Raw genomic sequence first — 22,600 nt, forward strand, 5'->3', positions numbered from 1 at the left:
CCCGTGGCATGCCATGAGCTCCACACAGCCTGCTTGAGTGCAAGCCCTGTCCCTGCCGGAGTGGGGTCTAAATGCTGCTGCTCAGACTTGTGCCGTTTCAGATCCGAGGAGAGAATAAAGCCCAGGTCATGCACAGCTCATATCCCAGTGCAGCACCTTGGCTCGTATTCCCGCACAGGCACTGGGGGCTTTACAGACCTTTTCTAGCCAAACCAACTTGCCAGGGATTTGTATTAGAAGGAGCTGGCAGCTAATTGTCTCAGTGAGATACAGCAGTTTTATAGCATAGCACATCTGTGATGGAGCAGGGAGTGGGGAGGATTGACCTGGGGATGTCGCAGGGGCATTTTACTGGGACTGTCTGCATTGGGGATGGGATAGCAGGTGGTGACTTCACTTGAGGGATGATACCTGAGCCTATAATCTGAGAACCTTGAGCTGCCCTGCACATCATGAGTTCCCTTGCTTTTTGTCCACCAACCACAGCCTCAGGCTAGATGGGCACTGTTCATACAGTTGCTCCAGTGCAATGAGGTTAAGCAAGTCCTCCTTAGTTTGGGTCCCATCTGCCCACTTGTGGGCGTATCCCCACATCTGGAGGACCAGTTCTAGATATGTGACCTCAGGAGTTTTCCAGTACATCTTGGGAGTCAGTCCAAACTCGTGTTGCAGGGCTTTTTTGAACAGTTCCTAGTCCCCTGCCTCTGCCCCTTTCATTCAGCTGTACATCCCGATGGCTTTGCGGTCCAGTAAGGGGTGAGAAACTGGAACCTGTCTGCAGGGTCAACCCTGTGCAGCTCGCAGGCCGTCTCAAAGGCATTCAGGAAGTCATCTATGTCCTCCTCTTCCTTACGCCGGGCCAGGATGCACTTATCAAATCTCCATGCAGTCCTGGGTCCCCCATCACTCACTGCAGCCGTGGGCTCGCTGCTCCTCAGCCTTGCCACCTCCAGCTCATGCTGTCTCTGTATTTCTTTATGCTGTCTCTGTTTCTCTTTGTCCTCCAGCTCATGCTGTCTCTGCTTCTCCTTCTCCGCCAGTTCCTGCTGCTTCAACTTCAGCTCTTTCAGTTTTATCTCCCTCTCCCATTCCAGCCTCCTCAGTGCCAGGGATGGGGAGCTCCGCTGGGAGGATCCCTTGCTGGCTGCAGGGGTCACGGTGCCCTTGGTATTCGCTGGGCTCCTCACAGCCCTTCCCTTAGGCATAGGTAGGAGGGGTCCCGGGATGCCCTCAGCAGCCGTCTGACCACTCCCAGCTGGGACAGATACTGGTACCTGCCCTGCATCTGCCGGGCTGCTTCCCTCAGAGACAGGGATCAGTTCATTCGGTTGATCTCCCTCCTCCAGCTGGGCAATCAGCTGTTCTTTGGTGAACCTCCCAATGTGCAGCCCCTTCTGCCTGCACAGCTCCACCAGGTCGCTCTTAAGGTGCTTCTTATACATCTTCCCACTGGCCACTCACAGGCGGGGTGCTCTCAGCTCCCCGTGGTTTTCAGGAGGAACCCCTAGTGTGCCAGCCCTTCTCCAGGTCACCACCTCTCTCCCAGAGTCAAGCCACAGGCTCCTCCACCCTGAGCCTGCTCATTGCAGTCCCCAGGGGGACCCCATTACTGCAACAGCCCTTCTTGCTAGTCACACACTCCCAGGGGTTAAGCTTAGCTCCTTTGCCCCCTGAAACCGCTCCTCTCTGAATCTTCAGCACACTTGGTCCTTGTCAATTCCCCTTCATTCTACTGCTCCCCAGTCACTTACTGCAGGAAGCGCTGTCCACAGGGTGCAGAACATCCCACTGCTACCACCAATTGTCACGGAGTGTGGGGGAGTCAGGGCCCTGCACTGTCACTTCCTGCGATTCACCATGACTCTCAGCCAGCCAGTAAAATGGGAGGTTTATTAGACGTCAGGAACATAATTCCAAACAGAGTTGTAGGTACAACCAGGACCCCTCAGTTAGGTCCTGCTGGGGGTGGGGCAGCAGGGAGCTTAGACCCCAGCCTTGGGGTTCCCTCCATTTCCCCAGACCACTCCAAACTGAAACCCCTTGCAGCCGTCTCACCCAGCCTTCCCCCAGCTCCTCCTTCAGCCTTTGTCCAGTTTCCCAGGCAAAGGTGTCACCTGGCCCTAACCCTGCTCCTGGCTCAGGTATTATCCCTCAAGTGAAGTCCCCCCCTGCTATCCCATCCCCAATGCAGACAGTCCCAGTAAAACGCCCCTGCGACATCCCCAGGTCAATCCTCCCCACTGCCTGCTCCGTCACAACAACACACATTGCCAGGGCCGGATTAGGGATCCCTGACCCACTGGGCCTAGGTCCCACTGGACTTAATGGGCTTCAGGGAGTCACACACTGGCCCCTCAGCCTGAGTACCGGAGCTGAAGGTAATGGAAGTCTCTTACCTTTTGATTTCAGATTGTGGCCAAAGGCATCCCCATGCGGGCCAGGAGGATACACACGCCCTCAGGAAAAACATATTCCATCCCCTATGGAACAAAGAGCCAGGTATTTTCCTTCTACAGATGCCCTGGGTGGAGGGGCCTCTGTCTACGTTCACTGGACAGGTGTTACAGCACTTTGTAATGGTCAGTGATCGCATTCAGCGTGTGTGGATGAAAGGATGCCCTGGGGAGCGAGTTAACAGTAATTATGCACAAAACCTTCCTTATCCCCCTCTCTGCATTTTCCATTGCTGGGGCTGGGCTCTGAGCCCTCAGGGAAGGGACTGTGCACCTTCGGCACCATAATGATGGAACAAAGTACATATTTTGGCTGTTTTGCCTCTAGTGCAAAATATATTTTGTGGCCAAGGGACATTATAATGTTTTTTGCAGTCATAAAACACAAATATTTTAACTTCCCTGAGTCCTCACAAAAACTGTCCTAATGGTTTGATTCTCACAATCCAACTGTGTAAACATGCCTTCAATTTCCTATGCCTTGCGATCTCCCCCGGTGGGCCCACCCCATTCCCATCTCCTCTCAGCCACCAGCCCTGACACCCAGTCTTTCTGCTCCACCACATTCTTTCTCCCTGCTGTTCCCACATGCAGCTCCCTGCCTCACCCAGCATTCCCTTCCCCCAGCCCTGCTGCCCCCTCCACTTCTCCCCATACCAAAGAGAGCACTGCTGGAAGACTCTGTACAGTTCGGTGGCTCGCATCCTAAAACAGCTTGAAAAACTGGAGAAGGTTCAGAGCCTTGTCCCATCTTCAGCGAGACAGCTCATGTGCTTACAGTTAAGGACCCATGTCAATGTTTGCAGGACTGCTGCCTATCATGTCATCCTCCTAATATTTTGTGCAAAAAATGCTTCAGAGAAACTCACTTCCTAAAACTGTTTTCCCGCAGTACATTCTCTCCGTCGACAGAGCAAATTTAAACAAAGAGCTGCTAACGGGTAAGTGTCCTGGCCTTTTTTGAGTGCTCCTAGCCTGTTTTCACTTTGTCCTACCTAAGAGAATCTAGGGTTGGACCAAGGATTTAAAGTAGGGCTGTCAAGCGATTAAAAAAATTGATCTCAATTAATCATGCAATTAAAATATTAATTATGATCAATAGCAGAATTAATCACGCTGTCAAACAATAATAGAATACCATTTATTTAAATATTTTGGATGTTTTCTACATTTTCAAATATTACAAAAATAAATATAATTTCAAAAACTACAACACAGAATACAAAGTGTATAGTGCTCACTTTATATTTATTTTTTATTACAAATATTTGCACTGTAAAAAACCAAAAGAAATACTATTTTTCAACTCACATAATACAACTCCTGTAGTGCAATCTCTCTGTCATGAAAGTTGAACTTAGAAATGTAGAATTATGTACAAAAAATAACTGCATTAAAAAACAAAACAATGTAAAACGTCCACTCAGTCCTACTTCTTGTTCAGCAAGTTTGTTTACATTTATGGGAGATAATACTGCCTGCTTCTTGTTTACAATGTCACCTAAAAGTGAGAACAGGTGTTCACATGGCACTGTTATAGCTGGCATCCTAAGATATTTACATGCCACATGCGCTAAAGATTCATATGTCCCTTCACGCTTCAACCACTGTACCCGAGGCACGCGTCCATGCTGATGACGGGTTCTGCTCGATAAAGATCCAAAGCAGAGTGGACCGAGACATGTTCATTTTCATCAGCTGAGTCAGATGCCACCAGCAGAAGGTTGATTTTCCTTTTTGGTGGTTTCAGTTTTGTAGTTTCCACATCGGAATGTTGCTCTTTTAAGACTCCACACCTTGTCCCTCTCAGATTTTGGACGGCACTTCAGATTCTTAAACTTTGGTTCGAGTGCTGTAGCTATCTTTAGAAATCTCACATTGGTAGCTTCTTTGCCTTTTGTCAAATCTGCAGTGAAAGGTTCTTAAAACAAACAACATGAGCTGGGTCATCATCCAAGACTGCTGTAACATGAAATATACGGCAGAATGCGGGTAAAAAAACAGGAGACATACAATTCTCCCCCAAGGTGTTCAGTCACAAATTTAATTAACACATATATATATTTTTTATGAGTGTCATCAGCATGGACGCATGTCCCCTGGAATGGTGGTTGAAGCATCAAGGAACATATGAATCTTTAGTGCATCTGGCATGTAAATATCTTGCGACTCCGGCTACAACAGTGCCATGCGAACATCTGGACTTGTAGGTTCTAAAGCTTTATATTGTTTTGATTTTGAGTGCAGTTATATAACAAAAGAAAATCTACATTTCTTAGTTGCACTTTAACGATAAAGAGATTGCATTACAGTATTTGTATGAGGTGAAATGAAAAATACTATTTATTTCGTTTGTTATTTTTGCAATGCAAATATTTGTAATTAAAATAATAATATCAAGTTGTTAGAAGAAGGAGCAGGTTGACGCAGAGGTGGATATGAGTACAGGCTTCTTTATTGCGATACTTGTTCCCCTGGACCCGATTGTCCAGGAAGCACCGAATTAGTTACAGCACATTCTTTTTGTTTGTTAGTATGTACACACCTACATCCGTTGCAACACCCCAAAACCCCTTAGTAAGTAATGAAACACCTGTTTAAACCCACCCTGTTTATTGTGCACAGCATTACCTATATTACACAAGCATTTTACCTTTAAAATATATTTCTTTGCAATAATTTGTTGCCACAAATTTCCCTGGTCAGCAATTTTCAGGGGAGGGAGGAAGGGGCCATAAGCTCGGGCTTGTTTATATAGCTGGGAAAGGAAGAGAGGAGGAGATAACACTGCTTTACCCAAAAGGTATTCTTTAGAGCCCCACATTTTTTATGCAGCTGCAACACTTATCAATTCTTAAAGGCAACAGGGAAGGGCAAAATATGGCAACTTATTTATTAAACAAAGAACTACAGCCTTCTTATGCCTTTGTCATGCCAGCACATTAGCAGCTTCCCAGGTCTCTACTTAACCCATACATGTCCCAACAAAAGTAAGCACCGTACACTTTGTATTCTGTGTTGTAATTGAAATCCATATATTTGAAAATGTAGAAAACCATCCAAAATATTTAATACATTTCAACTGGTATTTTATTGTTTAACAGTGCAATTAAAATGGCGATTAATTGCAATTAATTGACAGCCCTTATTTTAAAGGCTATGGTGCTGTAGAGATGTAGTATAGATGCTTCCTGCATCCACTGAAGGGGTTTTTCCATCAATGTAGGCAATCCAGCTCCCCAAGCAGCAGTCGCTAGGTCAATAGATACATTTTTCTGTTGACCTAGCCATGTCTACGCAGGGGCGGGGTGGGGATGACAAGTTAGGTTGGCTTAACTAGGGCACTCAAGGAGGTGAAGTTTTCATACCTCTGAACTACGTAGCTAGGTTGATTTAAGTTTTAAGAGGGTTAAGTTTCCATGGTTTCCTCTGGAAATGCTGCCCTGGCTCTCCAAGAGTTCTGGGTCTTTTGACGATAGTCAGAAGCCACTATCAGAGTCTACAACTACAGACTAATATGTAGCTTTTGAAGACACAGCTTGAACAATACTTAAAACTTATTTAGAGTGTTTTTTATCTGAAAGTAGAAAGACATTTTACTAACATTAACCCCCTACTCCCTCCAACACACCTCTATGGTAGGAAAATACTGTGCTTGTTTGATAGAGGAATAAACTTGGACTAGAGAGAGTAAGGGCCAATGTTACAAAAGTTGTTACAAACTTGGGAGTTCCTCATTTTGGGGCCGCCTAATTGTCTCAAACTGGGTGCCAGAATTAGCAGGCCTCTCTGAAAATTTGGCCCTGAATTATGTGGCCTGGCTCTCACTCCCCGCATTCTGGTTTGGCACCTAGAACACAGTGAAGAAACTAGCAGCAGCATTTAAAACAAAGTTCTGTGGCCCTGATATGTACATTTGTTTTAAGGACTGATTTCCAGAGCACTAGGTCTGAGAGACAGCATCCCGATGCACATGGAAACTGATCCGACAGATTAGACATTCATTAAAAAACAGCTGATATCACAGGGGATTTTGATGGTGGGGGATGTTGAAGATTGGGTGAGATAATCTGAACTGTTCCTAATGATCTGCTTTGTGTATAAGTAAGGGGAAAGTTGACAGGAAAGCTAAATAACCCATCTCTTCAGTATATTTGCATTCTACTGAGTTGAACTAAACACTGAATTTGGAATGCAACATGGAGTGATTTAACAACATTACTAGGAAAAAAGTCAGTACTTCCAGCATGTTACAAAGTGGTTACGTGTCAGCCATACAGCTGGGTGGCCACATTCTGCCCTCAGATGTAAGCACATATCTCCCATTGGCTGCTGGGGGAGTCACACTGGCCCAGTCTGTGCTGATTCCTATAGTGCAGGGACAGGAGTCATGGCATTACCATTGTCTCGGTGAACAAGAATACGTTGCCAGGATGTATTGCACTTAGTAAATACTTTTTGCAAGTTTTAACCATAACCCTCCGCCCCCCCCCCCCGAAGGAATCTAATTTGATCAAAGAGATGAAAGGTGCTCTCTAGGCTAGCTGTGTGCAATCCATTACACTGAAACTTCTTTTCTTTTTACAGCTGCTGAGAAGTACCCCAATGCTACGTTGTACTTTGGACACAAGCTGCTCCACTGCCACACTGAATCAGGGCTATTAACCTTACAAGGGTAAAGCAGGCCCTGTCCCTGAGAGTGCTCTCTTCATAGAGCTTTTGCCTAATAATTAATCAAAACAAACAATTTGGGCAAATCCGCTCACAACCAGTTGACATCTGATGTCAGGTTTGTGAAGACTCAGACTTTGCAGCAGTTTTCATGAAGAGCTGAAAAGCGCCAAAGCAACTGCATCAGCAGTAAGCCAGACACATGGATTTACTTGTTTCTGCAAGTAACAAACACGCTTGTCTTGCCACCTTTAGTTTTCCGTCCGTGTCCTGGCTAGACCGTCTCCCCCGAGTTAAGGTGGTGACTTGGTTTCTGTGACCCGGGAGGCTTGGATCACACCCTGGCATCATCAGCACCCAACCAGTCTGCCAGATTAATGACGTGTGTGTCCTCCTGAGAGGGGACCTGGTGGCCATTGCACAAAGGTGTCTGTGGTGCCTGTCTGGGTATTCAGATACACACTGTTCTAGCTGAGCGTGACGTACGGTATCAAACCCAGCACGGCCCTGAAACGCTGGCGGCTGCTGTCAGCACTAGGACACCCTGTAAACAGAGGCCTTTTACACAAAGCTGTGGCAGCTAGTTCACAAACACCAACTTCAAAAACCTACAGACTAAATCTTTACTCCACCCCCAGAGCTTATTAACTGATGGCCAGGACCTGGGGTTCCTCCGCAGCATGGGGCACAGGCTGCCTGCAGGGATCGCCTGGGCATGTCTCACCTCATCCATTGCAGGACCGCGGGTGCAGGTGACACCTCGCTCTCTCCTGCTCACTGCCTGTGGCGCACAGTTTAGTCTCCTGAGGCCTGAAATGCTTTGGTCTAACTCAAGTCTCTGAGCTCAGCACAGGTATCGGGGTGAAATGTAACAGCCTGTGATAGGCATGGGGTCAGACCCAATGGCCTCGTCTGGCCTTGAACTCTATAAAATCTACATTGATCAGACAGTCTCTTCATACTTCTAGAGGCTAAAAACAGAACCGAAAAATGGATCCACCCTGGCTGCTGGTGCTGTAGGAGTTCACTGGTCCAGGCCAAAGTCCTGCAGCCTCACTCTAATTGTTTCTCTTGTTGTTCAGACCTGACCAAACACCCAGGGAAGTCACTTGTGACCTCATAGTGGGATGCGATGGAGCCTTTTCTACAGTCAGAAAGCAGTTTATGCGGCAAACATGCTTTAACTACAGCCATGTGTACATTCCTCATGGATACATGGAGCTGACCATCCCACCTAAGGATGGAGATGTAAGTAGCCACCCTCCATCCCGTGCTTTACTGTAACGCCCTGGTCCCTGCTACAGCAACCCTTCTAGAAATCCCTTTTAAGGATGTTGGCTCTCGAGAAGGGATGGGGCTGGTCCCACCTCTCAGAGCTGTTATTTCAGGCTCCCTGCAGACTCAGGCAGACATCACTACAATGTTCCTGTTTTCAAGATTATAACAGGCTCCGTAAGAGCTGGTAGAGCCAGTTAATCTCGGCTTTAAAACAGGTGGTAGCATAAGGCAATTGCTTGTTAGCACAGGACTTGCAAACAGTGAGTATTTGGGCTCTGCTCAATGCCTGAGCATCCCTGGGGGGAGACCTTAGGACCCCCAGAAGCCCCTCTGCATGCCGTCCCCTCCCAGCAGTGCTTGGAATTAAACACAGCTTTCACTGAACTGACAGCTCCTTTCCTTTTGGGGGAGGGCTCCTGCAGTCAGTCTCTGGTGCTGAAGGAAAAAGGAAGGAAGTGCTGCCATGGCTGCGGGAAGCCAGTAGGTGGTGATGTCAGCAGCCAGTCTAGGACACCACTAGGGTGGGGCACTAATGATAGCAAATGGAGGAAGAGTAGGGTTGCCAGGTGTCCGGTTTTTGACAGTCAAAAAGGGACCCTGGTGGCTCCAGTCAGCACCACTGACCAGGCCGTTAAAAGTCCCATCGATGGTGCTGTGGTGCTAAGACAGGCTAGTCCCTACCTGTCCGGGCTCCGTGCCGCATCCCGGAAGCGGCCAGCAGGTCCGGCTCCTAGGCGAGGGGGCCACAGGGCTCCATGCGCTGCTCCCGCCCTGAGCACTGGCTCTGCACTCGCATTGGCCAGGAACCGCAGCCAATGGGAGTTGGGGGGGCAGTACCTGCAGGCAAGAGCAGCACACGGAGCCTCCTGCCTTCGCCCCCTTCGCTTAGGAGCTGGAGTTACTGCTGACTGCTTCTGGGGAGCAGCGCAGGGCCAGGAGAGGCAGGGAGCCTGCCTCAGCCCCACTGCACCACTGACCGGGAGCTGCCCGAGGTAAGCCCATGGCCCCAACCCTGAGCCCCCACAAACCCGGAGCCCCCTCCTGCATCCGAAACCCTTCATTCCCGGCCCCACCTCAGTGCCCACAGCCCCTCCTGCACCCCAGCCTCAACCCACAGCCCCCCCAGTACTTTGAATCGCATGGCCCCACCCCCAGCCTGGAACCCTTCCTGCACCCCAAACCCCGCATCCCCAGTCCCACTCCCAGCCCAGAGCCTGTACCCCCTCCCACAGCCCAACCCCCTTGCCTCAACCCATAGCCCTTTCCCACATTCCGAATCCCTTGGCTCCACCCCCCATCCCAAAGCCTCCTCCTGCACCCCAAATCCCTCATCCCCACTCCAGAGCCTGCACCCCCAGTTAGAGCATCATCCCCTTCTGCTCCCCAACCTCCTGCCCCAGCGAAAGAGAGTGAGGGTAGGGGAGAGTGAGCCACCGAGGGAGGGGGAATGTAATGAGTGGGGGAGGGGGCAGGGGGCGGGGATAGGGTGTTTGGTTTTGTGCAATCAGAAAGTTGGCAACCCTAAGGAAGAGGCAGAAGTGAGTTGGGTAAGGAGGGATAGCTCATTGGTTTGAGCACTGGTCTGCTAAACCCAGGGTTGTGAGTTCAATCCTTGCGGGGGCTATTTAGGGAACTGGGGTAAAAATCTGTCGGGGGATTGGTCCTGCTTTGAGCAGAAGATTGGACTAGATGGTCTCCTGAGGTTGATTCTTTGATAGGAAAACAGCCCAGCTATGAAATAGTGCAGTTTCCTTCTGCCCTCTCTGCAGGGCTGATCTATGGGTAACAGGCTTGCTAACGAGACACTGACCAGTCCCTTCCTTTCAGTTTGCCATGGAAGAGAATTACCTTCACATCTGGCCCAGGAACACCTTCATGATGATAGCGCTGCCTAACCTGGTAAGAACCCACCACTGCTAATCCTTTCTGGGCACAGGGACAGCTCCAGGCCCGGCTCCTGCAGAAGCTCTGGGGCCTCCCCTGTCCTGCTGCACAGGACAGCGCCAACTGATCCCTGCACTGATACACCCCAGCCCTGAGCTCCACTTCTCCCATTCTTTGCTCCCTCCAACTCCCTTGTAACCACAAGTGCCCCCCAACCAACCAGCCCTCACTGGATTTCCCACTGCAATAGAAATACAGCCAAGCACATATGTAGAAGCAATACCCACCACCACCTGCCCGGGGTGGCTCCAGGCACCAGCGCAGCAAGCCGCAGGGGGCGGCCTACCAGTCACCGTGAGGGTGGCAGTCAGGCGGCTTTCGGCGGCATGTCTGCGGAAGGTCCGCTTGTAATGCAGATTTGGCGGCATGCCTGTGGGAGGTCCACTGGTCCTGCAGCTTCGGCAGCAATTCAGCGGCAGGTACGCCAAAGGCACGGGACCGGCGGACCTTCCGCAGGCATGCCGCCGAATCTGCGTTACCAGCGGACCTTCCCCAGGCATGCCGCCGAATCTGCGTTACCAGCGGACCTTCCGCAGGCATGCCGCCGAATCTGCGTTACTAGCAGACCTTCCGCAGGCAAGCCGCTGAAAACCACCTGACTGCCGTGCAAAATACATAGAGCTGCTCCTGCACCTGCCCTACCAAGTCATGGCCATGACCCATCTGTGTGCTAGCTCCTTCTCCCACCTTTCCTCCCTATCTGCGGCTTGTGTGCGCTCAGGGACAGGCCTCTCCTCGGCGCTTAGCACCTGCCGAGACCGTTATGGGCACTATGAGGATACAAACAATCAATGACAATAGCAAGAGGGGAAACGGGGCAGCTGTCGCAGTGGTCACCCCCTTCCCACGCTGAACTGGTTGCCTCCCTCGCTGGGGTCCCCGGCTGAGCTCTGTGCTGCATCTCCAAGTGTGCAGGGCTGATCTCTTTGAATATCCCTTTGAACCCACAGGATAAGTCATTCACCTGCACTCTCTTTATGCCCTTTGAGGATTTTGAACGGCTCACGACAGGCGATCAAGTGCTGGATTTCTTCCAAACCTACTTCCCAGATTCAATTCCCCTCATAGGAGCGTAAGTATTATTTCTGGTGTTCGTTAATTAGCCCACTGCCGTAAAGCAACAGGGATGTGTCAAGCACTCAAGTGCTCATGTGGGACTGGTGACTTCATGCTCTAGTGCGAAGCAGCAGGGACTCTGCCTCATGTGACACATACAGGACATTGCAGGTTCTTTAGGAGTGGATCTCTGTATTTCTCTAGACACCAGATATATTGCAGGACCGATGGGTAGGAGAAGAGACCGAAGGCTGATTTGTACTTCCAAAAGGCATAACAAGTCGGAAGGTCAGGCTGCCCTTCACCAGGTGATAAGCCATGCTGTCTGTAGTCATTAGACCAGGGGTCGGCAACCTTTCAGAAGTGCTGTGCTGAATTTTCATTTATTCACTCTAATTTAAGGTTTCACGTGCCAGTAATACATTTTAATGGTTTTAGAAGGTCTCTTTCTATAAGTCTATAATATATATCTAAACTATTGTTGTATGTAAAGTAAATAAGACTTTTAAAATGTTTAAGAAGCTTATTTAAAATTAAATTATAATGCAGAGCCCCCCGAACCGGTGGCCAGGATCCGGGCAGTGTGAGTGCCACTGAAAATCAGCTCGCGTGCTGCAGGTTGCCTACCCCTGCATTAGACCACACTCCATTCCCAGAGCCAGAAACAGAACCCAGGAGTTCTGATTCCCAGCATTCAACTTCAGTCTATCAGTTACGTAGTCCACTGGCCAGGTGTGTATCACATACGCTTCTGGTGACTGGCCAGGGGTATACCACCTACCCTTCTGGTGACTGGCCAGGGGTATACCACATATCCTTCTGGTGACTGGAACACTTTAGGGATACCAGCCTCCTACTGCTAACAGTTAATGCTTTAGCTCAACGGTAGAGGTCGGAGCTCTGGATCTGAAGGCCCTGGGTGACCACACATGTGAGGGCCATTGGCTGCACATGAATGTCTGCTCTGTCCATTTTTCTTTACTGAAAACCTAGACAGTCACTGTCCCAGCCTGGCCCATTACTGCAGTGTAGGGCCATCAGTCTGTAGCAAGCAGACCCAGCTACAAGGTCCCATGTGCTTCCAAGGTAGCTGGATCTGGGCAGAGTCTAGTCTCCATTCCCAACTCTGGGTCCATAATAAGAATCCCAGGCTCTGATCTCTTTTCTGAGCCCATCCTTTGAGACATGGGACTCTGGGTTCCAGCCACTCCAGCCTCTGGAACCAGTGCCTCAGATCTCCTGAGTCCCCCGGAGCTCCACCTACCTGTGGTCACTCTGGATTCTAGCTTAACTCCTTCAGGGACAACATAGTCCTTGTTGCCAAGAAGACTAACAGAAATTTGGGCTGTATAAGTAGGGGCATTGCCAGCAGATTGAGGGACATGGTCATTCCCCTCTATTCGGCATTGGTGAGGCCTCATCTGGAGTACTGTGTCCAGTTTTGGGCCCCACACTACAAGAAGGATATGGAAAAATTGGAAAGAGTCCAGCGGAGGGCAACAAAAATGATTGGGGGCTGGAGCACATGACTTATGAGGAGAGGCTGAGGGAACTGGGCTTATATAGTTTACAGAAGAGAAGAATGAGAGGGGATTTGATAGCTGCTTTCAACTACCTGAAAGGGGGTTCCAAAGAGGATGGATCTAGACTGTTCTCAGTGGTAGCAGATGACAGAACAAGCAGTAATGGTCTCAAGTTGCAGTGGGGGAGGTTTAGGTTGGATATTAGGAAAAACTTTTTCACTAGGAGGGTGGTGAAGCACTGAAATGGGTTACCTAGGGAGGTGGTGGAATCTCCTTCCTTAGAGGTTTTTAAGGCCTGGCTTGATAAAGCCCTGGCTGGGATGGTTTAGTCTGTTCTGGCCCTGCTTTGAGCAGGGGGTTGGACTAGATGGCCTCCTGAGGTCCCTTCCAACCCTGATATTCTATGATTCTATGGCAGGAAAGCAAGGAACAGGACTTAGCCAAGGACTGTCTTAACGACAGTCATTTTACTCATAAGCACTAATGAGTTACAGGTCTCCAGAAAAAAAAAGTGTTGAGGTACTCCAAACTGATCTCACCTCTCCTGTGAGACCAAGGTTTCTCCGTATTTCAGGCTAGGCAGAGTTCCTCCTCTCCTGTGTCTCCTGCTTCCAGGTGGTGATGGTTGGCAGCACCCCACTCTTAAACAGAGTCTGTCGCTTTTTAACTATGTGCTCAGCAGGAAGGTTCCAGCTCCCTCCGCAGTTAGGTTTGCCCCATCTGTATAGAAAAGCCCATTGATCCATGGGGGTGAGCCAGTAGTTGAGAGCCAGTCAAGCTTATAACCCCAGATTGTTGTCTTAGTGACTTTTCTGTGAAAGTCCTTTTCTGGAATGCTGCCTTGGGCAAGTTCAGACATATTCAGCACACAATACCAAGTGGAGAACACAGTTCATATGGAGATACCAACTCTGTCACAATTACATAAGAAACCCGCCAATGTCCAAAGAATGTTGCAAAGTCAAGCTCTCCGAAGGTAGGAAATGCCAGAATTAAGGTTGTTGAGCCACCTTAATTCATCCCGCTTGTGCATGTGCATTATTACATAATCACATACTGTTTTGCAACAAGACCTTTGCTTCGTTCAGTGCCCAAGGATGGACCTGCTCAGGACTGAATCAGGGCTGTGCAGTGAAGGAGGCCAGTGTCTGTAGGACCCTGTCTCATTTGTTGCAGAAGTTGGAAGATGTGCAGTGAATAAGTCAGGGATTGCCAGAGGAGAAGGGACAGTCTTATGGTTAAAACAACTGGCTTCCATCCCTGCCGCTGCCACAGAATTTCTGTGTGATGCTGGGAAACCAACCTTGTCACCAGTGGCCACTAACTGCGTGCTCCCCATTGGTTCGGTGGCTAGTTTTACCCCCTGGGGGCTGATTATCAGATGTGTCATTTTTAAATACCGCTGCGCTGGCCCTGACATGCCCTGTTGCTAGCAGAACATTGAGCTATATGAAACCTGTCGCTGACTCCAATATCCACTAACCAGGCCCAAGTCAGTGGGTTGTGAGCATCTTTGCTGCCACCTACAGACCAGTCTCCAACATTACACAACTGCCTTCCCTAGAGACTAGTGGGAGAGCGAGTTACTTCATCAGAGCACATTTTCCACACTGGCCACTCGTTTTTCTCCCGCAGTGGCGGGGAGTCACTCAGGTTCCCTGGTGACAAGTGGCACAGAAAAGCTCCTCAGAGAATGAGGGAATGAATATTTCTGTATTCAGAGCCGGGGGCACTAGTGCACCGGGAACCAGGCAGAAACAACACGCTGAAGAAAGAGACTAAAACAAAGCATTGAATTGCTGCCTCACTTCCTGAGCCGGGTGTGCCCTGAGCACTGAATGAGGCAGGGGCCCTGTGGGAAAGCTAGTGGGGCCAAAAGGCAGCCGAGAGTCCGCACAGCATAAGATGCCCGACTTGCCCTCTGCACCATCCCCTCCCCTCAGCCCAGAGCAGAAAGGGCGTTACGGGTTCCAGCTGCCCATAGGGTCCCGTTAGCTGGTGCAAGCTAGAGCAGCCTGATGGGGTGGGTGTGTCGTAAGAATCAGGGAAGCCATAACCAGGCCAGATTCTCTCCTGCAGATTCAGAACTGGCTCCTTATCTACCCATTGTGCCTACCTGGCCCTGTGGAAGAGTTGACTCATGGCTGGGGCATGGGGTAGCAGCTCTTTCCTCTCTAGCACCCTGGCCCTGCAGTGATCTGCCTCTCCTCGTGACTTGGTGTCCAGCCAGGTCATGTTTTATTTCCACTCCGTCCGTTCAGGGTAACAGAAAGGCCAACACCCTCACATCAAGTTTTAGAACTGCAGGGCCCGGAGCTAGTTCAGGGCTTTTAATATCCCTATCCCCTTGTATCGGGGATTTTCATGCCACCTTCCCTGGTGGCTGGTAGAGGAACCCAGGTCCCCCTTCCCCTTGGGCTTCCAGCCCAGGAACTCTGCAGAGCAGGCACTGCCTGTCTCCCCAGACCCATCCCCTGCTTCCTCCCTGGGCCTCTTCCTACTCAGTACCAGGTTTACAATGGTGCCAGTGGCTCCATGGAGCCGGGCCCATGCTCAGAAGGGACCCCGGGCTGCTCCCCTTGCATTGTGCCCCCAGCCCACCACTTGCTTCTCTCGACCTGCCTGCCGACTGGTCCAGGGCTCCTCTCTGCCCCCTGGCCCACTCCCCTGCTCCTCTCTGCCCCCTGGCCCCGCTTCCCTGCTCCTCTCTGCCCCCTGGCCCCGCTCCCCTGCTCCTCTCTGCCCCCTGGCCCCGCTCCCCTGCTCCTCTCTGCCCCCTGGCCCCGCTCCCCTGCTCCTCTCTGCCCCCTGGCCCCGCTCCCCTGCTCCTCTCTGCCCCCTGGCCCCGCTTCCCTGCTCCTCTCTGCCCCCTGGCCCCGCTTCCCTGCTCCTCTCTGCCCCTGGCTGGACCCCAGTGCCCTTCTGGCTCAGGGCATTCTCTGCTTCTCACATCCTGTGGAGCTGGGCTGCCTGGGACCGGTGCAGAAGCCTGGCCAGTCTCAGCCGTGTGTGTGTGGAGGACTTGGCTGGGCCCCTCCAGGCAAGTGCGTCTTGAGGGACCCCAGCTGGGACAGGTCCTGGCCTGGCTGATCGTGCCACTCCTGAGGAGATGGAGTGATTCCCAGCCCTGGGACCAGCCCTGGCTGCGCTGCTGGCTCAGCCCGTCAGACAGTCACCTCCCAGCAGGGCTGGTGAATGCGGCCGGGAGGCAGGGCTTGGAGGAGTGGGTCTGTGGGGAGTATGGGAGGTGCTGGGTTGTGAAGGGGCGGGGAGGATCTGTGTGTGTTGGGCACAAGGGTGTGGTGGTTCTGTGGGGGGTGCTGGACAGTTGTGGTGAGGCTGTGGGCAGGGGTGGTGTTGTGCAGGGCCCTGTGCAATGGTTGGGGGAAAGTTCGGGGGGTGCTGGGCAGAGTGGGTCCAGGGGGGCTCTGGGCATAGGGAGTCGGGGGGTGTTGGGCAGGGAGGCTGTGTGTTGTGGCATGGGCCTGCCCCTGAGAGGAGGGGACATGCTGGCAGCACAGGGTCGGACAGGCCACTGTGTGTCTGGCAACTGCCGGTCTGTAAATAGTGCCCTCGCGCTGGGCTGGGCTGGGCTGGGCGGAGCCACTCCTGCCATGCCACGTCCCATTGCCTCTGGCTGGACCCTCGCGCCGGGGACTGACCTCCCCGTGCCATGCACCACTGCCTCCATGGGGGCTCATAAATATGTTTGGTGCTGGACCTATAAAAGGTTTATCTGGCCCTGCTTTCTACCAGACCCCGTCAGCAGCCCTCCCCAGGCCCATTGTGTCCCTGTACTCCTCTCAGGCTCCCTGAGCTTTGGGACTGCACCCCTCCGTCCCGGCCACAACTCACCGTCCTCCAGCACATCCCAAAGCTCAACCCTTTGGCCCTTCCTGGGCTGGAGCCTCGTCAGTCCTGCCCAGATTCTCTGCTCCTTTGCAGGCCTGGCCTCCACCTGAAACTTGGCTGGCCCAGCTCCGTTCCTCCGGGGAAACCTCCCCCTGAAGAGGTAACTCCGAGCAGACACTGCTGGGTTGGCAGAGAATCAGCCTAGCGCCTGCCTCTCACAGGAGGGGATTTACCACAGCGACAGAACATCCCTCCCATGGCTGTAGCGAGCGTCTGCACCACAGCACGTCATGTAGCCATTGCCTCAGGGGCAGGCCTGCCCAGCTGCCTCCCTCCAGGGTGTTTCCCTCCGGGGGCTCTGTCTGGCCTTGTGTGGAAGTCAGTCTCCTTTCCAGGTGGTCATGCTGACTGACTACTTAACACCCCTCTAGGTGCCAAGGGCTAGGTTAGCTCCATGAAATTACCGTTACATTCTGTGGCATGCGGCTGCCTAATCGCCTGGTTTGAAGTTAATGATCCAGCTATTCAGGTTTTCCACAACTTTCAGCACAAGTACCCCAATGTAAAGGTTTGATTTCACGTCCTGGCGCATTATGTATCACACTGATGACTGATTCGCTTGTCTCCAATGATGACATCACACATTTCATGCAAACTATCTGTTGTTTTGGCTGAAGGCAGGAGCTGCAGCGTGATTACTTTTTGCTGCCACCCCAGGCCATGATCTCTGTGAAGTGCTCTTCATACCACATCGCCTCCCGGTGTGTGCTGATGGGAGATGCCGCCCACGCCGTGGTACCGTTCTATGGCCAAGGCATGAATGCTGTGAGTTTGCAGTTCCTAACGTCCTGCATCATTTGTGACCAAAAAAACATTGCTTTTGAGTTCAGACATTTAGCTCCAGTTGGTTCCATTTGCTTGCACAATTGATTGGCTGGTCCTGGGTCTTGCCGGGTTTGAGGCTTGGAGGAGGAGGAGGAGGAGTTGGCTGGGTCTGGATTCACACAAGACTGAGATTCCCTGATAGGCTGGAGGGACCTTTATGAAGTGGGCTGGTTCTTTCTGCTCCCTGTAGAGTCACACAAGTCTTTAGAGGAAGGCACCTCTATCTTCAGCTGCTGCTGGATGTCCAGATAGCGGTGTAGGGAGATGCATTTGATCAGGCCAGAAGGCTACGTCTTCCCTTTTCAGATAGACGGTCACAGTGCAGGGCAACTGCACCTGAATTTCCCCTCTCTGAGCCAGCCAGTGCACCTACTCTTAGACATCTGCTGTTGCCTCTCTTGCATGGAGACTCCTGTCTCTCTTCCTCCTGAGCGGGGTATTTCCAGGATGCCTGCTCCCTGCCTGCGCTGTGAATTCCCCTTACTTTTCTCCTCAGAGGTGGTAAACAGTGTAATGGCCCCAATTCAGTTACTGCACAGCTCTTTCTAAGCAAGCACGTTTATTCGTAAGATAAAAGCATTGTAGAGAAAATATATTAAAACAATAGAAGCCCCTACACACATGGTAATAAATCAATCAGCGATCACCCCCTGACTCCAACAAAGGCTCTGGATGGTGAACAGTCCTTAGTACCTCCCCAGGGGTTTTCCTGTGGTTACAAGTTCATAGTGCTTATTGCTGAGAACCTCAACACCCAGTTTTATGGGGCAGAAGTCCTTCCTACCCCTCCCCAAGTACTGGGACCCCCCTTGGGCCAGAGATCTTGTCTGTTTGCATGGAAGAATCCCATGCACTGCTACAGGCTGGGGACAAACTGGTTAAGCAGCAGTTCTGCAGAAAAGGTCTGGGGGATTACAGTGGATGAGAAGCTGAAAATGAGTCAACAGTGTGCCCCTGTTGCCAAGAAGGCTAACGGCATATTGGACTACGTTAGTAGGAGCATTGCCAGCAGATCAAGAGAAGTGATTATTCCCCTCTATTCGGCACTGGTGAGGCCATATCTGGAGTATTACGTCAAGTTTTGGGCCCCTCACTACAGACAGGATGTGGACAAATTGGAGAGAGTCCAGCGGAGGGCAACAGAAATGATTAGGGGGCTAGGGCACATAACTTATGAGGAGAGGCTGAGGGAACTGGGGTTATTTAGTCTGCAGAACAGAAGAGTGAGGGGAGATTTGATAGCTGCTTTCAACTACCCGAAGGGGGGTTCCAAAGAGGTTGGAAATAGACTGTTCTCAGTGGTGGCAGATGACAGAACAAGGAGTAATGGTCTCAAGTTGCAGTGGGGGAGGTTTAGGTTGGATATTAGGAAACACTATTTCACTAGGAGGGTGGTAAAGCACTGGAATAGGTTACCCAGGAAGGTGTTGGAATCTCCTTCCTTAGAGGTTTTTAAGGCCCAGCTTGACAAAGCCCTGGCTGGGATGATTTAGTTGGGGTTGGTCCTGCTTTGAGCAGGGGGTTGGACTAGATGACCTCCTGGGTCCCTTCCAACACTGATATTCTATGATTCTATGATTGTATGATCAGAGTTAGTTTTAACTTGGGCTATTTAATTGAAAGTCCTTTCTCTGCCTGTTGGTCCCTGGAGAATCCAATCTGAACCAGTCTATGTGACTCTCTCTCCAGGTGGTGGGAGCTCTGTGGAGGTTTGACAACCCGAATGAATTTTCCTAACCCCATCCCCTCACAGTTCTTAGTCCCGGGAGGGGTGTGGTCCCCCGCCCCCAGAAAATTACATACAATTTCTGACCCACAATGGTATATAAACTTCATTCAATGAAGTTGAATTTCATCCAGCACAGTTTGTTCTGCACAGGAGTTGCAGGAAACTGCCATCTGTCACATGTCTGCATTGCACTGCTGCAGCCTGGGTCCCCGGAGCTACAGCTATGCGCTGAGGTCCCTTGGGAGCTGCAGGTGGAGCAGAGAGGAGCTGCCTTGTGCTCAGGGGTGTTGCATTTTGGAGTGGGTCTGCCTCACAATTGTGTGCCTCCCCCATAGTAAGGGACTTCTGTCCACCAAGAACACACCCTAACAGAGCGCTGAGCAGAGGCGCTGGGGGAGGCGATAATGGGGTGATTCTTTGGACCTTCCCCCAAGTTATCTTGCTGTGTGTGGGTGGGTGTAGGAGGGAGGGAATGGAATCTTTAGGTCAGCAATGGAGCCAGTGATAAGCTGCCAAAATCTTAACAACCGGTTCCGTCCTGGGCCTTCGGTGGCAGGTCCTTCATTCGCTCCGGGTCTTCAGCAGCATTTCAGCGGTGGGTCCTTCACTGCCACTGAAGACTTGGAGCAAGTGAAGGACCCGCCACCAAAGTGCCGCCGAAGACTCGGAGCGCTGCCTGGTGAGTAAGCCCCACGTGTTTTTTTGTGTTTTTTTTTTTTAAGTCATCCCTGCCGGGGCCCTGTCAAAACTGTTCAAATCGGGCCCCACACTTCCTAAAGCTGGCCCCACACATTGGGGTTGCATTGGGGACCAGGTAGGGAAGGCTGTGCCTCCCAAAACAGCTGTCCTCCCCATCCAACACCCCCCCATGTCCTGCCCCTGACTGCCCCCTTCAGAACCTGCAATCCATCAACCCCACCCCTGCTCCTTGTCCCCTGACCACCGACTCCCAAGACCCCCCCCCACCCTAACTAGGTCCCCACCCCCTACCCAACTCGCCCCGCTCCCTGTCCCCTGACTGCCCCGACCCCCTCCATACCCCTGCCCCCTGGCAGCCGCCCCCAAAACTCACTGTTGAATAATAGCTGACTGCATCTCCAAATATAATACTTATGTAGCCAATAAGTCAGATTTAATAGTCTTTATTGGATTCTGATATTTATTGCAAAATTGAACTAAGTGCTTTGATGAAGCAGTTTTTACAAGCACTAGTATGAATTGAAGCTAGCGGTTACATTAATTTAATCTCTGTTCTGTGGATATGATGAAAAGCTTGGCAAGAATGTAGACAGTAGCCATAGCAAATGTTACAGAACACCATCGTGGGGTAGGGGATTATATAGCTACTGCCAGTGGCTGTAACCAAAAGAAATGATGTTTTAACAGTTAGCCAGTAAGAAACTGTAGTATTTCCATTATTATACAAACAGGTCTTAAAGTCATTGCCTGTCTTCCTGATGTGTTAAAAGCAATTACATTGGTTAATAAAATTCAAAGACAAGTTTTGTTTTTCCTAGTCACAAAGTGTAAACGACAGATCCTCTTTAGAATGCTGGGTGATATAGTCTTACCATTATCTCTCCACTATTTTTCTATGTAAAACAAGTTCCATATTTAACCCTGTCTGAAACAGAGAGACAGATTAACATGAATAGATAATATAGGCTTTAAAAACAGAACTATAGACTGGAGAAAATGAGGCAAAAATAGAAAGGAAATGTAGAGGAGAGGATTTTGCTAGGGGAACAGCTGCTATTATTTAGAACATACAGACAAGCAACTCACTGCCCCCCACCCCGGGAACCCATCCCTCTCCCCCTCCAGCCTTGTCACCCCCCAATTCCTCCCCCTACGAGCCCTGTCATAGACTCATAGAATCATAGACTCTAGGACTGGAAGAGACCTCGAGAGGTCATCGAGTCCAGTACCCTGCCCTCATGGCAGGACCAAATACTGTCTAGACCATCCCCAATAGACATTTATCTAACCTACTCTTAAATATCTCCAGAGATGGAGATTCCACAACTTCCCTAGGCAATCTATTCCATCCCCTGATCCCCCCCCCCCTCGAGCCCCATCACCCCCTGATTCCTCCCCTCCCCTTCTTACCTTGGGCTTTGCAGGCTGCCAGCTGCAGTCTGATTCCCCTCGCAGCAGCAGTAGCTGCTGCTGGGGGACAAGACACCTTGGCTCCGTGCAGCTAGAGCATCCTTTGGCCCAGCGCTACCTTCCCCCGGTTTGCCCCGCAGCCCCCCGAGCCTCGTCACCCCTGGATTCCTCCCTTCTGAGTCTCGCCTTACCTTGGGCTGCAGCTCTCAGCCTGCCGGAGTTGATTCAATCACTCTGCAGGGCCCTGCAGCCCCCCGAGCCTCATCACCCCCGGATTCCTCCCCTCCGAGCCTCGTCTTACCTTGGGCTCCTGCAGAGTGATTGGGGCAAAGGACGCTCTAGCTGCACAGAGCCGAGGTGTCTTGTCCGCCAGCAGCAGCCGCAGCTGCTGGCTGTATGGTAACCCTAACAACCGGTTCTAAACCGGCTTCTAAATGTAGCAACCGGTTCCTGTGAACCGGTGCTCACCACTGAATGGAGCCCAGCTGTTCCTGCAGGTGTATGTACACACTGCATTTATGCAAGCAAAGGTTGGTCAAAGAAGCGCAAGCCACAAGGCTGTGGGATCCTTCCCAGCCCGGGAAAGTTGTGTGTGTTTATTCTGGTGCAGTTTAGGATGCTGTGTAGCCCTTAGCCATGTCACTTTGGGCACTAGATGGGCTACCCCTGCTCTCTACATCTGAGGACACTGAAGCACAGAGATTAATGTCTCCGGTTTGGCTCCATCACAGTAGGGACCACAGTAAAAGTGGTTGATTTTTGAAGGTGCTGAGCTCTCATTGCCGCTAATGGGCGTTGTGGGTGCTTAGCAGCTCCGAGGGAACTAGTGCAGTACTCCCTGTCCTGGAACACATCCACACATCTGCACGCCAGACTTCAGAGTGCCTATTCCTGACTTTCCAGTGTGACTTATTGACCAGTTTTAACACAGTGGCTTTTGTATAGAAAAATATATTCGGGTCTCTCGCTGGCATCTCTCCCACTTCCAGAGCTGCCCTCGCTTTCTTCCTCCATCCCTGGGTCCTACGTGCCCCACTCTCCCCAGCTCTCTCTTTGCCTTGCCCCAGGTCTTCAACCTTCTGTTGGTTCTTCTCCCTCCC

General features: G+C 51.1%; 1 protein-coding gene across 1 annotated transcript in view; it reads left to right on the forward strand.

Moving 5' to 3' along the window:
- KMO (kynurenine 3-monooxygenase) overlaps positions 1 to 22,600 on the forward strand; it is a 42,419-nt gene that overhangs the window by 11,909 nt on the left and 7,910 nt on the right. The window contains exons 4-10 of the mRNA XM_030580190.1: positions 2,410 to 2,499; positions 3,346 to 3,394; positions 7,041 to 7,128; positions 8,207 to 8,372; positions 10,230 to 10,301; positions 11,297 to 11,418; positions 17,455 to 17,602. Coding sequence (XP_030436050.1) covers positions 2,410 to 2,499; positions 3,346 to 3,394; positions 7,041 to 7,128; positions 8,207 to 8,372; positions 10,230 to 10,301; positions 11,297 to 11,418; positions 17,455 to 17,602 — 735 coding nt within the window. The remainder of the gene's footprint in view (positions 1 to 2,409; positions 2,500 to 3,345; positions 3,395 to 7,040; positions 7,129 to 8,206; positions 8,373 to 10,229; positions 10,302 to 11,296; positions 11,419 to 17,454; positions 17,603 to 22,600) is intronic.

Source organism: Gopherus evgoodei, chromosome 11 (assembly GCF_007399415.2).
Source record: "Gopherus evgoodei ecotype Sinaloan lineage chromosome 11, rGopEvg1_v1.p, whole genome shotgun sequence".
Lineage (NCBI taxonomy): Eukaryota > Metazoa > Chordata > Testudines > Testudinidae > Gopherus > Gopherus evgoodei.